Source organism: Halichoerus grypus, chromosome 5 (assembly GCF_964656455.1).
Source record: "Halichoerus grypus chromosome 5, mHalGry1.hap1.1, whole genome shotgun sequence".
Classification (NCBI taxonomy): Eukaryota; Metazoa; Chordata; class Mammalia; order Carnivora; family Phocidae; genus Halichoerus; species Halichoerus grypus.
Window position 1 is genome coordinate 47683059 of NC_135716.1, and position 17068 is coordinate 47700126.

Below are 17068 nucleotides of genomic sequence, written 5' to 3' on the forward strand. Positions count from 1 at the left end.
TGTTTTTGGATAGGTTCACTTGAAGTGGGAGTTAGACCTCCAGATGAAATGCCATGTAGGCAGTTTGATGAATAAATCTAAGTTCAGGGGAGATGTCCAAGCTGGAGTAATAAATTTGGGCATATTAATACATTGATGTATTTTAAGTCATGGGACTAGATGTGATCCTCTAGGATGAAAGTGAAGGCAGAAAAGAAGATGTAATCCAGACAGCTTTAAGATATGCCTTGAAAATACATAATCAACACCGTTGGAGACAAGATGAAGAAGCCGAAGCTGTATGGTAAAATGGTTGGGCAGAGTCATTTCCAGTGTTAGGTTCACCCCTGGTTCCACAGAATACTAGTGTTAGGTCAGTATCCTAGGACTCTTTTCTTGATATAACCAGATTTTGATGAAGATATGAACTATGTGATCCTCAAATTGGCAGATGACACAAAGTAAAAAGAAACCGTTTAAAATGTGTTAGATTACAAAACTTAAAAATAACTGAATATTTTAAACAATAAACAAAGTCAAGATTAATTTCTACAGCATAAAAGTTCCAAATTTATGTCTAAAATTGAAATATTACAAATATAAAAAGAGCCATAGTTAGTTTTATAACAATTTTTTTACCTGGACTTTTTTGCTGACCTCAAATTCTGTACAATGCCCCAAATTTTAACATAATTTGGCTTTCTTGATTATTTCAACAACATATCACATTGCAAATAACCAGTTGTAAGAATTTTGCAAGGTAGATAAGCCAAGGGAATGAGAGTTAGGAGTTGAATAGTGGACCAAGGAAATAGTAAAAGGATGATTTTTTTAAGATTTTATTTATTTTTTTAAAAAGATTTTATTTATTTATTTGAGAGAAAGAGTGAGCAAGAGAGAGCATGAACTGGGGGAGGGGCAGAGGGAGAGGGAAAAGCAGGCTCCCCACTAAGCAGAGAGTCCGATGCAATGCGGGGCTCCGGGCTTGATCCCAGGACCCCAGACCGAGCCAAAGTCAGATGCTTAGCTTAACTGACAGAACCACCCAGGCGCCCTAGTAAAAGGATGATCTCATAAATAAAATTATTTTATGATAATACAAATCAAATCAATGATTGCTTCTAATGGGGAGTGAAAGCCACAAAGCTAAATTATTTTCACAGTATTTTAAAAATGTTATAAAACTCTCTATGCCTTAATGACTAGCTTAACTAAGAGTAACTAACAATTGGCTCTCTTTAAAAAAAAAAAAGCTTTAACTTATATACCACTGACTTTTATGGGATTATCTCTAATTTGGGAAGTTATCAGTTTTTAGTCTCAGAGTTTTTTTCTTTGCTTTTACATATATTTTTTTAAATCCATAAAGTCAGCAACATCTGATTGAGAAAAAAGGTTAAATCTTCACATCTTGTTAATGCTGTTCATAAACTTAGATTCATTATTTTCTAACATTTCCATTAAAAATACATTTTCTTCCAGATAGAACCCATTTCCATTTATATTTCTATTAAATAAAAAAAAGTTATCTTTTTCTAAAGCTAAATGAAGTAGAAAATAAGTAGGTATGGAATCTTTCTAATTTTATTTTTGTGAAGGCAGTCTTAGTAGATTATACAAATTTGTTATTTTTCTTAAGGAGAAAATAGGCTAACTAGTGATCCTACACCCCTACCTCATAAATTATACCCAATTACCTGTTGCTTCTGAATCAGTTACATACATTCACAGAGTGTCACCTATGCACTCAGGCTGAATGCACAATGGAGAGGATATTTGATGTATGCCCAAAGGATACTTAGGAGTCTACAGGGTGAGAAGGTAGGGGCTCCTGAGTAGGAGCCTTCTTATAACTTATCATTACAAGTTTGGGAAATTATAACCTGTTCACAGGATGAGAAGAAGTTCTTTATAACCAGAGCATGGGGTGATAACCAAAGACGAATCTAGAAAGGTCAGTTGAAGCCAGGTTATGTAGTGTGGGCCCAATTCTATAAACGAAGGAACCTGGAAAGGAGGAAATTCAGTGTAGATTTCAGCTTTACAAAGACAAGAAATGGAACTACACTGAATAGACCAGAATATCCAAGGGTAACGAAGGGAGACTGTCAACTGTCGAAAACCTCCATATCTTGAATTCTTCCTGAAAATGAATCTTCCATATCTTTACAAGGCAGGCTGACAGGAAGAGAGAGAGAGAGACAGAGAAAAAACAGAGAGAGATCTGGCACCAAGACTGGAGGCTGGCAAGCATGTTTTGTGTCTTTCCAATCTTCAGGATTAGGAGAAATAAAAGGTAATTGAAATTCATTTAACTTACAAAGATGTATTTTAAGATGCCCTAAAGAATCTTTTAGGTTTACATTAAATCATTAGTTTTTGATGTAGTGTTCCATGATTCATTGTTTGTGTATAACACCCAGTGCTCCATGCAGAACATGCCCTCTTTAATACCCATCACCAGGCTAACCCATCCTTCCACCCCCCTCCTCTCTAGAACCCTCAGTTTGTTTTTCAGAGTCCATCGTCTCTCATGGTTCATCTCCCCCTCCGATTTCCCCCCCTTCATTCTTCCAGTCAAAAATTTTTCAAGGACTTTTCTCCATCTTGTAAATTTGAGAATGGATACAGATGTAGTAGAAGTTGTTTGCAATGCAGGACCAGAGTATGATTCTAAGCTAAATAACCTTGCCTCAGTTTTTTCAAAGGCATATATCTTTTCCTTTAATTTTGTATTATATTCAAATTTTTAAAAAAACTGAAACTGCTCTCTCTCTAAAAAATAAATGAATACATCTTTAAAAAAAAAAAAGGAAGGGGGTACATCTGGGTGGCTCAGTCAGTTGAGCAGTTGAGCATCCAACTCTTGGTTTTGGCCCAGGTCATGATCTCATGGGTCGTGGCGTCAAGACCTGTGTTGGGCTCCATGCTCAGCAGCGAATCTGCTTGAGATTCTCTCCCTCCCTCTCGCTCTGCCCCTCCCCACCACTCGTGCACACACACACTGTCTCTAAAAAATAAATGAAGAAATCTTTATTAAAAATTTAAAAATAAAAATAAATAAAAACTGCAAAAAGCACACTGTGCTTATTTTCCTTTCCTTTTTTTTTTAAAGATTTTATTTATTTATTTGTCAGAGAGAGAGAGACAGAAAGAGCACAAGCAGGGGGAGTGGCAGGCAGAGGGAGAAGCAGGCGCCCCGCTGAGCAGGGAGCCCCATGTGGGACTCCATCCCAGGACCCTGGGATCATGACCTGAGCCGAAGGCAGACACTTAACCGACTGAGCCACCCAGGTGTCCCGTTTATTTTCCTTTCCTCTTAGCCTTGTGAAATTTGTTTATATATTAGTGGAACAATGACTGTTGTAATGCTTTAGCAAAAGTAATATAATGCTGGAGTATCATAAATTATAATATGAACAATATCCCATGAAAGTTGTCCATACTATACTAGATCCTTCAATCCTAACACTGTCACCATAAACCTTGCTATACCCAATTTTTACATGGCCTCTACATTAATCAGTATAGTCCAGAGAAATAGAACCAATAAGTTATGCACATATATAGAGAGAGAAAGATACTTGTTTTAAGAAATTAGCTAACGTGAAGGGGAAAATGAAACAAGATGAAACCAGAGAGGGAGGCAAACCATAAGAGACTCTTAATCTCAGGAAACAAACTGAGGGTTGCTGGAGTTGAGGGGGTGGGAGGGATGGGGTGGCTGGGTGATGGACATTGGGGAGGGTATGTGCTATGGTGAGCGCTGTGAATTGTGTAAGACTGACAAATCACAGACCTGTACCCCTGAAACAAATAATACATTATATGTTAATAAAAAAAAAGAAAGAAAGAAATTAGCTAATGTAATTATCAGGGCTGGCAAGTTCAAAACCTGCAGGTCAAGCCAGCAGGCTGGAGACCCTGAGAAGAGTTAATGTTGCAGCTCAAATCCAAAGGCAGTTTGGAAACATAATTCTCTCTTCCTCAGAGGACTTCTGGGTTTTTTTTTTTTTTTAACTCTTAAGGCCTTCAACTGATTGAATAAGGCCCACCCACATAATGGAGTGTTTCCATGCTTTACTCAAAGTCTAATAACTTAAATAGTAACCTCATCTAAAAAAATACCTTCATAGTAACATTTAAACTTATGTTTGACTAAATATCTAAGAAGGCTATAGCCTAGCCAAGTTGACACAAAATTGATCATCACAGCCCCCAAGCACTGTCAGAGTTGTATAGAATATAATTAAGTCAAAGGTAAGAAACCAAGCTCTTGCTAATGCAAAATTTGAAAATTGATACATGCGTCTTCTCAAAAATAATAGCTGCTGTTTATTATTATTCTCACTATGTACTACACTGTATTATCTGCTTCAATACCTTCTTTCAATTTATTCTCACAGCAAACCTCTAACAAAGTTTTATTAATATCCCCATTTTAGAGAAAGTGCAAACTACTTACCTGCCTGAGGCCATAGATCTCAAAGCAGTGGGACAGGGTTTGAGCACAGGTTTTTCTTACTCCACAGTCTATGAACTTAACCACTCTATGATGCTATTTTTCAGTTCCCCACCAGCCCTATCTGGATGAATGGTAAGATGTTGAGGAACCAGAGAAGTTTTCCTAAGGTCAAAAAACAATGCTAGCTCAAGGCCATTCTCTAGCAGTTTTCACAGAATTAGTATTAGCACATCAGTTTCACACCCAGAAACCTAAATTCACACACACTTTGCTACTCTCCTACTAAGAAAAGACCCTAAATCTCATGCAGTTCTTTTCTCTCTCAGTCAAAGCAAGAGAATTAGAGTCACAGGATTTTACTAAAACTTTGCTTCAGTCAATTATGGTTAATTAGTAAGATTTGCTGATTCTACATGAGGTTATCAGAGCTTCTAAAGAGCTTAGAGATGAATAGTCATATTATAATATTTTTTAAATTTTTCCACAAAAAAATGGCTCTCTTCCTTGCAGATTGCATGTTGTTAAAGCCCAAGCTCAAGTATTAAGCTAATAAGGAACAATTCATTTCTATAAAGCTGGGCAGTTTTCTCTACTTTCTGATGATCTATTATTTTGATTTCAATTTTTAAATATCATTTATCAAATCAAATGCTAGGGAAATCACATTTTGCCTCTACCACTAAATTACCAGAAATGGGAGAGAATTTAATAAAAGTTCTATTGTGCCACCTAGTGGTCAGAATTTAAATCTCATCCCTTAGAAACTGAAAAAGAGCTTAACAGTAGGAAATCAGGGATCCAGATACCAAAATGAGAATGTATGCACCACCAGTCTGTCAAGGAAAACACAATGTTTCTCATTATTTGCTGCTCTAGTAAAAATGCAGAACAGATCCCAAACAGGACACCTCACTGGGACCTGTGACTCATTGTGATTATGTGGCAAGTGAAGCCTGGAAAGGTTTTGACTTTGGTGGTAGGAAAGATGCAGGGTGAGGTGACAAACTATGTGAGTGACAGACTGAGTCAGGAATGGAATGGAAATGATGTAATTATTTCTACTAGTCACACACAATCCCCCAGAAGTAACACCCTAATCAGATATGCCATCACATATTTTCTCTGAAGGGTTTCAAATCAGAGCATTACAGTGAGACTTACTACATTTCATTTTTATTAACTTTATTTTTACCCTGGTGGTATCAGTAATAAGGTATTGTTGCAGATTTTTTTAAAGTATTTTAAACAATGAGCTTATGACCCAGATGAACTCCATTCAACTCTACACCTTGAACAGTTACTCTGTCCAAAGCGTGAGGCACCCATAGAGTCCCTGCTCACCAGTGCCTCCCAGTAAGACAGGGAAATTCTAAATAATAATACCCTTGGTTGTGTGATGATTATGTGACTCAAAACATATAAAGTGTTTATATCAACATCTTCCACATAGTAAATTCTATTGTTATTATTACCATATTACTAACCGGAAAATAAAACCGATTCAATCCCACAGGAGTTTCTACACTGGTAAAATCAGGTTCTTCGTGTGGCCCTGCTTGAACCTATTTTCAAGATGGATTAGATTCATCCACAGGGTTGTGACTTCCCACTTTGACTATGATACTGAAGCTCCCAGAAAAATAGAATTATTGTCAGTTCTCAAGGAAAGCTTGATGGAGATGACTTTCACAAGTGTTTGCAAATATTGAGCAAAGGGTTGGGTCCAACATCACTTAGAATTCAGTAAGTTATGACATAGTAACTTGCAAATTATTTATCACATTTCACTTTGCTGCTCCCAGTAACTACCAATCAGTAGCATGACTGGCATAGTCAATAGCATGGGCAACTGGATTCAGAATTCTCTGCTCTACACATATCACCCATCACTTGCTTAATAGGAATGGAGTTTAAGATGGGATAAAGCATTTCCTTTTATAATAAATAAGGTGGAGTTGGGAAAATCCTTGAAGACTATTGTTTATACTTAAGGGACTCCTGAAGTCACAGTGAATTATAAACTATTGATAATATCTTAAGTTCTGTTTCAAAGAAGTTAAGCAGGACTAAACCTAGAAATGGAGAAATCCTACAGGACTGAGAAAGTAGTCATTCCAAAAATAAGTTTTACCAGCTTTTCATTTGTGTTCAGAGCTTGGCATTATTAAGAGAACTTTCTAGGTACAGGAACCACCATCTAATATATATGTCATGTTTTGAATTAAATAAAAATAAAGGGGTGCCTGGGTGGGTCAGTCAGCTGAGCGTCCGATTCTTGGTTTCAGCTCAGGTCATGATCTCATGGGTCGTGGAATGGAGGCCCCCCCCAGCTCCCCATTGCGGGTCCGTGCTCAGGGAGGAGTCTGCTTGGGATTCTCTCTCTCTGCTGCTCCCCCAGATCTCATGCACTCTCTTTCTCTCTAAAATAAATAAATCTATAAAAATAATAATAATAAAATAAAAATAGAATTTCTCTATTTCTGTTCAAATCTCCAGAATCTTTATTCAAATCTGTAATACACATTTATATAGCACTGAGTTTCCCATTGTTGAAAATGGAATAATATCTAACAACTTCATTTCATGCATCACCCCATATTTACTTAGTGCCTAGCATGCCCCAAACATTGGTGAGACACTGAGGGTACAGAAGAAAATAATACACAGATCTTGCCCTCAGTTGCTCAGAATGTGGATTTAAAAGACAACAACAACAACACACACACTCTGGTGATTCTCTTTCTCTGACATCTGTTGCATGTGTGACCTTAGGGAAGTAATCAGTAGATTTCCTGAGCTTCCATTCCCTCATCTAAAAACCAGGAGTGATAATATATTAATTAATGCCAGGCATCACAGGAAGGTTGAAAGAATAAAACAGGTAAACATAAGAAAATAGTAAAATTTAATACAAATGCTATTAACATAATTCTAATGTTGATACTTATACAGGTACTCTCACTTTATTTTTAAAAAGGACATTTATGAAACAATGACTGTGCTCTGACCTTCTGTACATCAGAAAATTTCCTAATGGCCTCTATAAAAGAAATGGAGCTGCATTACAAAGAAAAAACACTAGCCTTGGGATGTAATTCTTTTTAATCACACAATAGTGGAACAAAGTGTATCTCAATAAAATAATCATTTTCAAAGGGTGGGCGGCGGAGATAATTGTTGTCAGATACATAAACTATAACAACTTCATAATACACACTTCATTCACTAAACCTAAGTACAGATGAGAAGGACCTAGTTCTAGATCACAGCTGTCCCGAGGCCAATGGCACCGTCCATGAAACAACTGGGGACAGAATCTTTTAATTGATAAAACTTAAACTGTAAGTTTTTATTACATACAGCTGCTATGTTCCATTTACATAAATTGATACATATTCTATGCAAATGTGTTAATAAAAATTCATATTTATAACAGTTCAGATGTTTTTCTCTGAGGAAATCCAAGCTATAAGCTAAAAGTTATTCATGTAGGCCCTTGCACATTTCTACTGAGGAAAGCAATAATTGTTTGCTTATCTATTTTAGAGCTCATCTCCTAGTTTGGTCTAACACTTTCATGCATTGGGTTTCCTTTATTAATGCTTTCTGCCAGTGAGCTAACCTGAAGGTAGAAGAGAAAAGATGAAATGTGTTCTTCCTCAAAGGGCATTCTGTTCCTACAAACGATCTTGGGATGTGTGTTTTACTTCATTTTCATTAAAATTAATAAAAGTCAAGCCAACATCTCATCAGTTCTTCTCCCCAGTTCCATTCTCCCACCCTCCCCAGAGGGGGCCACTAAGATGATTTCAAGGGTATCCTTCCAGTCCGCATTTTTATAATTTTACTTTATGTCTATACAAACATCAATGACTATTTTGTGTAGTGTTTTCATAGCTGGAATCATATTGATTATATTCTACATCTTGCTTTTGTGTGCAGTCCAATTTTTTGTCAAGTTCAATCATGTCTATATACAGAGAAAGATCTGATTTATATATCTTAACCACCCTCTGGTATTCCAACCTACAAATATTCAACATTTTTATCTGTCCACAGATTGGCATTATGTTGTTTCTAGTTTTTTCAGTACTGGAAACAATACTGCCACACACATCTCTGTGTATTTATAGAACAAGAATTATGGTCACAGGAAAACATTTAAAATCATTAATAACTCCTATGAATAACAATTTAATACAGTTGGGAATTTTCATCAAAGTTCATTCCAATAGAATGAATGAAAACTTTATTTTGGCCTACAAATTAGGATTGTAAAAATTAATGCCAAAAAAATCAAATTGCACAAATGTAAGTGGGTTTTTTAAATCTTCTGTTTCTGATCATTTACAGTGTTCTACTCCATGGGTATGAATGATTGAGAGTTAGCTTCCTCACAATGATATTCTAAACATGCTTATGCTTAAGAACTTCCAAGTATATTTCTAATGAATTTTCTCTAAAACATCAAGAATATGAACTTTCTTTAGTGAGGGAGATCCTAAAATTAATGTGTTTTTTCTAAGAGTTCTGAATGATCAGAACACCAGGTTCCAAGATGAAATTACTCCGAACCAATTACAGCTTTAAGAGAAATCAGGCACTGTAATATTAACCATCAGAAAGAAGGAATACTTACCATTTACATCGATGTGGATGGAACTGGAGGGTATTATGCTGAGCAAAATTAGTCAATCAGAGAAAGACAATTATCATATGGTTTCACTCATGTGTGGAATATGAGAAACAGGGCAGAGGACCATAGGGGAAGGGAGGGAAAATTGAATGGGAAGTCATTAGAGAGGGAGAAAAACCATGAAAGACTCTGGACTATAGGAAACAAACGGAGGGTTGCTGGAGGGGAGTTGGGTGGGGGGATGGGATAACTGGGTGACAGGCATTAAGGAGGACACATGATATGATTAAAAATGGGTGTTATACGCAACTAATAAATTATTGAACACTACATTCTGAAACTAATCAGGTACTATAAGTTGGCTAATTGAATTTAAATTAAGAAAAAGAAAAGAAAAGAAGTCAGGCACATGATGGGGCGCCTGGGTGGCTCAGTCAGTTAAGCATCCCACTCTTGCTTTTGGTTAGGGTCGTGATCTCAAGGTCATGAGACTGAGCCCCACGTTGGGCTCTGCCCTCAGCACAGGAGTCTGCTTGTTCACGCCCATGCTCTCTCTCTCTCTCTCCCCCCTCTCTTTAAAATAAATAAATAAAATCTAAAAAAAGAAAAAGAAATCAGGCACATGAGCCATATATTTAGAGAATTTTTACTAAAAACAAAATAACCACAATTTTTAGAAAGAAATTAATGTTTGTCATTTGCTTTAGCAAATATGATAACCTATGAGACACAGTAGGAATAAAACAAATATAAATAAAAATTATATACCTTGCACAAAACAAAAACATAACAAGGAAAGAAAAGGTAAATTTTCCTTTGTCTAAAAGGATCTTTCTGGGGCGCCTGGGTGGCTCAGTCTTTGGGCATCTGCCTTCGGCTCAGGTCATGATCTCGGGGTCCTGGGATCAAGCCCCACATTGGGCTCTCTGCTCAGCGGAAAGCCTGCTTCTCCCTCTCCCACTCCCCCTGCTTGTGTTCCCTCTCTCGCTGTGTCTTTCTCTGTTAAATAAATAAAATCTTTAAAAAATTTAAAAAAAAAAGGATCTTTCTGTGTTTTTGCAAATACAAATCATACTCATCTTCAACGGACTCAAATTGTGTTATCCACATGAGCAACTTCTTGGTGCTTCTCCTCTCTCCTGCCCCCACTCCCAGGAAGAGTAACTGCCCCTCCTCTTAAAAGTTTTATGGATATTTAACTGGAATGTCTTATGACATGATTCACTTCTACCATCAGTTACAGCTTTTCTGTTTACTTAAAACATCATCCCAACTAGTGTACTCTCTTTCATCTTTCATAGCTCCAAGGGCATGTACAAAGGCTTGCTCGTAGCAGGTTTTCATCAATATTTGTTGGGCTGTATTAAGAAGGTATTGCTGTTAGCCTTGGCCTTTTTTTTTCCATCCTGGATAACCAAAAGCTATACTTTCTCACATAAATTTTTAAAATTCTGACATCAAGTTCATTTGAATGCTCCCTACCAATGGCTACGTGACAATACTTCAATCATAAATTATTAACTTTCCTTATCAGTCAAGCAACCCTGAAATCTAAATTTCAGATGGATCTAGGTCAAGTGTTTGCTACTGAAATCATTATGGAAAACTGGTGATTGCTGAAAGAATGATTATCCAATCCACGAATTGGGAGCACGCCCTTTGCATCTCCTCCTCCTTCCTCTGCTCCTGACTATGATTAGTTGTCCACAAAATAATAATTCCTCTAAGGGATGGGCAGGACCAACCACAAAAGGAAAGCAGCTACATGTTAGCTCTGAGAAAAAAAAATTAAAATATTTGGTGAAAGCAAAAGATTCCAAACCCCTATGTAGAGTAACATTTTTGAAGCATCTATCAATTTTTCTTTAGCCTATCATATAGATAAATTCTTTGGGCACAACACAAATATACACACACATATTCTAATAAATCAAATGTGTCTCTTACACTATTAAAGTGGATAGGAACATCATTTACTCAACAGATACTGCTTTTGTATCTATTATGTACAGTTACTCTGCCTTTAAGAAGATAAGTTGGTAAAGAAAGACATACAAGCTTGGAAAGTTAAATAATAATATCAAACAATAGTATGTAAGATGTTATAAAAAAGAAAAATATTCGGATGTTTATTTTGATCTAGGTCAGTCTTAATACTAATAATAATTATCACTATTATATTATAATCATTAATAGCTATCAATTAAACATTATATTAAATTTTACATGAGTAAAAATTTACCATTATGAAATGTACCCTTTTAACTCCCACTTAACAGATTAGAAAAGGTTCTGTAGTAATAGGTAGTGGAGACAGGATTAAAACCCAAATCTGTCTGACCAGGATCCAAAGTCTTGCATTCACACTATGGGTTTGTTTGTGTTTTCCTAAATTTTGGGTCAAAACAAGTCCATATCCATTGGCAATTAATATTTTAGTGTTAACACAGACAACTTTTATTACTATTTATTTTCATGTCATTTTAAAATTATTTGGAATGTTGTCTTTGTAGCTGTGTCTGTAAGAATTATTTTTCTGTTACTTTTTTCTTTAGGGTTGTGATACACAGATGATTTATGACATGTTGCTAAGATTGAAATCCACTGTTTATTTACCTGGTGATTTTGTCTTCAAAAAGGTGAGTGCATGCTATCTTTTGAAAGCACAACTAGTAAATAAGTACATTTAAGGAGTTCAGATATAGTTCTAAAGCATAGTTTAAACAGAATTTTCAGGGTGAATTCTGTAGTATAGAAATAATTATGACATACAGTTTTGTAAAAGAATAATCTACTCTGAGTTCAAAATGGAAAAAGACAATATGGATTTCATTACTTATGTAAGTGTGGGAAGTCTGAAAAGTTGCTTTGTATAAATGTAAATCATCAATTGTCACACCCCATTAATGCCAAATATTTAAAGTGGAGAAAAAAGTTATAGAAGTGAAAGGTGGTTCTGCCCTTTTTATGTCTTCAGCAAGTTATCAGTTACCTCCATTTAGCTCACCCAATTAGTGGATAATTAATGCCACATTCTTTCCAATTTTACTGCAATTTTTATGATTATAAAAGTAATACATGCTCATTATTTTTAAAATAGAAAACACATAAAAGCATAAAGACAAAAATTCCACCACCCAGAAATAACCACTACTCATATATTGCAACCTATCTTTTTATACTGATTGGTGGATAGATAAAGCTTGTTTTATAAAATTGATATACTGTATTTATGTTTTATCATGTAACTATATATCATATGAACATTTTATTAACTACTCAGTTATCTTCTACAACCTCATTTTTAAAGCTGCATAATATTATAGTCTATGAATATATTATAATCAATTTTCAAATGTTTGCTATTATAAATAACTCTACAACGAACATTTTTGCACATCTCTGAGTTCTAACTTAAGGGAGGAGAGAAGGAATGCTGACTTTGGGTTTTGTATCTTGGGAGACTAAATCAATAGTGAAGTCAATAATCAGAATAAAAAGTAGAGGAAGATGAGCAGTTTAAAGAAATGAGAAATGATCCAAAACCCTGGGGAGTTCACAAGCAAGTAAGGGTGAGAAGCACTTTATCATTCCAAAATAATGTGTTAGGTGTTATGGTAAACATAAACCCAAACTGTTATAGGACACAGAGTAAGGATACTTGTCCCACTGGGGTACTGGCAAGTCTTCCTGGAGAAGATGCTTTTCAAGCCGAGTCTTAAAAAGTGAATTTACATGGGGTCACCTGGGTGGCCCAATTAGTTAAGTGTCCAACTCTTGATCTCAGCTTAGGTCTTGATCTCAGGTTCGTGGGTTCAAGCCTGGCATTGGGCTGGGCATGGAGGCTACTTCAAAAAAAAAAAAAAAAAAAACGAAAAAAATGAATTTACATGGACCAAGAAAAAGAAGAAATAGGCATTCCAGATAGAGGAAAGAATTAGCGTGAGTTAAGGCAGAAAGAAACTCTCTGCAGAGGAAGTTCAGAAAATTACAGTAAGTCAAAGGTTAGAACATTCTAGTATCATTTATTCAAAAAAGTCAATATTTTTGAGTATTATGGCCAGGAACTGTGCTGAGTACTGGGTATAATCAGCAGTGCAGGGGTATTCAAGTCACAGTGTACATCAGCATCACCTGAAATTAGAAGTCTGGGCTCCATCCCCAGCAATTCAATGGGTTAGGGTGGAGCTCACATATCAATATTTTTTAAAAGCTCCCAGATGACTCTAAAATGCAGCCAAAATTGAGATTCACTGGCCTGATGGAAGAGACAAACAATAAACAAATGAAATTAAATAATACATAATTCCAAAATGTGCTAACTTCTATAAAGGAAAAATAGAATTCTCTAGGGAAGCGTGTGGTGGCAATGGCACTTATTTAGATTTGGGGGTTGAGAGAGGGGGAGGTTGTCAGGTTGTCAGCCATGACCTTTATAAAATATAAAGAGAAATATTTCTGTATTAATAAGGTGGAGAGGACAGCATTTTAGATGAAGACTTGGAGCCATGAGGTAGGACAGAGCTTGGCATATTTACAGAATGGAAGCAAGTGATCAACTGGGATAATGGTGTAAAACAAAGTCAAAAGTATAAGGTATTTCAAGGCATCTGGGTGGAGATAGCTGGTGCACAGGTAGAAATCAGTCTAGTTTGTGAGGGAGGATAGAACTAGAGGTAAATCTTGGGAACCAACATATGGAAACCAACTTCATTAGAAGCTCATGAAAGGTAAAAGAAGAGGGCCAAGGCCTGTAACTCTGGAAAATGCCACTATTTATGGAGGAGGTCAAGGAAGAAGAATCAGAGAAGGAGCTATCGGAGGTAAAGGAGGAAAAATGGAGGAGAGATTGTGACATAATAGAAACCCAAGAATATGCAATCCTACACAAATCAGTCCAAGTTAAAAATAGGCAGGTTGGTGACATGAAATCATTTTTCATTGAAATGGGAAATACAAACCACAGCTCAGTTTAAGGACCCCTTTAGGGCAGTGGTACATTTGGAATGACATGGCCTTAATGCACCAAAATGGCCTTTCAATTTGTTCCAATAACAGCAGGGACTGGAAATTGAGATAACTCATAGAAACTTTAACACGCATGCCCCTAAGCAGTGCAAATTTGCTTAACAAAATGTGAAATGCAGCGTAGACACAGCCTTCTCATTTCTAATTCCTTCCTCACATACATCCAGCACTAATAATAAAAACAGATCAGTGAACACAAGTGAGGGGAGGAAAGGAATAAGTAGGGGAAAGAGCAGAAATGAGAAAGCATGACACTACCTGCCACATTGCTTTGCTTTTGTTTTTAAGAGAGGAGGATTCAATTCATAGTAGATATAGACAGAGATGAAAAGTTGTTAAATTCAGCTTTGTTTTTGCTTATCATTTCTACAAATCACTGTAGGAAACAGGAAGGAAAAAACTCATATTCTATTGGCATTTGCCTTAATAATTGAAGAAATGTTAGGGCTCGGGATGAAGTTTGCTGACCTGCCTAATCTTCAAGATGACTCCCAAATATACTGAGTGGGTAGCTTGAACCATTTCAAAGAATATTTGGGAATTTTCCCAGAATTAATTGCAAGAATTAATTTGAGTGTCAGAATGCCCCTTCTGAAGAATACATCCTTCTACACAGGAACCCTGAAAATTTGAAGTGCTCTCTCACTGAGGGTTACCTCACTCTACATGAAGCTCATTTCTACACTTTCTCCAAATTAGTACATAAACCAACCACAAAAGCTTGGTTTGATCTTATTTTGCACATGCTGTCAGACCTTGTTCTCTGAGGAATGTCTACTTCATTTGAATGCTAATTAAACTTGCAGGAAAGGCTTAAATTAGCCTAGAAATATGCAAGAAATCGTGGAAGTTTTGGTTCCTTGATTATGCCAGATCTCCTTGGAAAATTACTGAAATGATCATTAAAAAATAATTAAAAGTGCTGAACTATATTTAAATGCCCATTATGTACTTCTACCTCCAGTCAGTTGTAATAACTGCCTTTGAAAAATCATTCCAGTTCCTTGAGAATTACTTCATGCAAAGAATAAGGAATATAGCCCTGTAGTAATTACTACTTCTTGGAGTATCTCTTGGAAAACTAATATTCAGACACTTTTCCTCTTTTTAAAATAATTGATAGCTATTTTATTGGTTTTTAAGAGATTGGTGTTGATACTGGATTTATCATTAGATATGATCTATCTGTATATATTCTATAGAGCAGGTGACATAGGTGCTACTAGTTCTAATGCTACCGCCTGCCAACCTTGTAAATTTGCTCAAGACACTTAACTTTTCAAGCCTCTACTACCGATTTTTAAATATCTTTGACCTCACCGGGATTTTTGCAAGAATTATATAAGTTAAGATCCCTGAAAATGCTTTGCAATTATAAAGTAGCATGTTCTGATGGAACAAATGCAGGTATTAAAATAAGGAGCAATGTAAATATCAGATATTATTATGATTTTTAAAAGTACTATGTAAATGTAAGATGTAGGTATTAACATTGATATTATGGAAATAACTGTAATAAGATCCATCTGTCTTGGAATTCTACTTTGATCTATATTTGAGAATAAATACATGCTTAATATTATACACAATGCAAAATTTAAAAATACTGGCATTGCACAGTGCATTCTAGGCTTCCTTTTTTTTTTTTTTAAGATTTTATTTATTTATTTGACAGAGAGAGACACAGCAAGAGAGGGAACACAAGCAGGGGTAGCGGGAGAGGGAGAAGCAGGCTTCCCGCTGAGCAGGGAGCCCGATGCGAGGCTCAATCCCAGATCCCAGGACCCTAGGATCATGACCTGAGCCGAAGGCAGACGCTTAACGACTGAGCCACCCAGGTGCCCCATCTAGTTGCTTCTAATTACTGTCATGGAGCTTTGGCTAGCCAACTGTGGTGATCTGTGCCTTTATTTTTCTTTCTGTAAAATGGAAATAATAGTGCTTACTTTACCTTCCTCATAAAAGTAATGGGAAGATAAAATGAGAAATTCAATGTCACAGATGTTAACTAAGAGGTAGAATCTGAAAACTTTAAATTCAACCTAACAATTAGAATATGACAAGAATTAATGTTCAGGAAAGGGAAACAATCAGGGTGCCTGGGTGGTTCAGTTGGTTGAGCAACTCTCTCTTGGTTTCGGCTCAAGTCTTGATCTCATGGGTCTTGAGATCAAGTCCCGTATGGGGCTCTGCGCTCAGCAGGGTATCTGCTTGAGATTCTCTCCCTCTGCCCCTCCCCGCACTTGCGCTCACATTCTCTCTTTATGTCTCTAAAATAAATAAATCTTTTTTAAAAGGGGGGGGTGGAATGAAAACAAACCTTATTATTAAAGGTCTTCAAAACTTCCCAGAAAATGGTTAAACTATATTTCCCTCATTCATAAATGAATGCCTATATCATAAGCCCTATGCTCAGCCCTGGAACAAAATAAACATTGTCTCAGTCATCACAGAGCATAAACTGTAATCAACATTGTTTAATCCTGAGTTAATTTTATTGTATTCTAATCTTTTGAAAATATGGCTAACAGGAATATTTAGTGAGTTCAAATAACCCAGTCCCCTCCTGAACCGAGTAAGTAAATTCATTGTGTTCATGCTATTATTTTATTCCTCAGGGTGATCAAGACCCAATTCCCTAAGAGTTATAGGTGTTATTATCCAAATAGTTTGCCTAGTATTATGCAAACCAGCTTATTTAGAATTTAACAGCTTTTCTTGACCCAATTGCAATTTAGGTATCTTGTAAGACATATTTATTCTTTTTGGATCTTGGAGCAAGAAGAGATGTTCAAAGGGTCCCACAACCACCCATTAGTTTGGTGATTTGCATGATTCAACATAAAGTTATATTCATGGCTTAAGATTTATTATAGCAAAGCATACAGTGTAGGAAAAGGAAGAAAAAGTTATACATAGGCAAAGACTAGAAAAATCAGGTGCAGGCTTCCTAGGTCCTA

At 36.1% G+C, this 17068-nt stretch overlaps 1 protein-coding gene across 1 annotated transcript in view; it reads left to right on the forward strand.

The window, feature by feature from the left end:
* CNGB3 (cyclic nucleotide gated channel subunit beta 3) overlaps positions 1-17068 on the forward strand; it is a 136537-nt gene that overhangs the window by 95552 nt on the left and 23917 nt on the right. The window contains exon 14 of the mRNA XM_078071673.1: positions 11636-11719. Coding sequence (XP_077927799.1) covers positions 11636-11719 — 84 coding nt within the window. The remainder of the gene's footprint in view (positions 1-11635; positions 11720-17068) is intronic.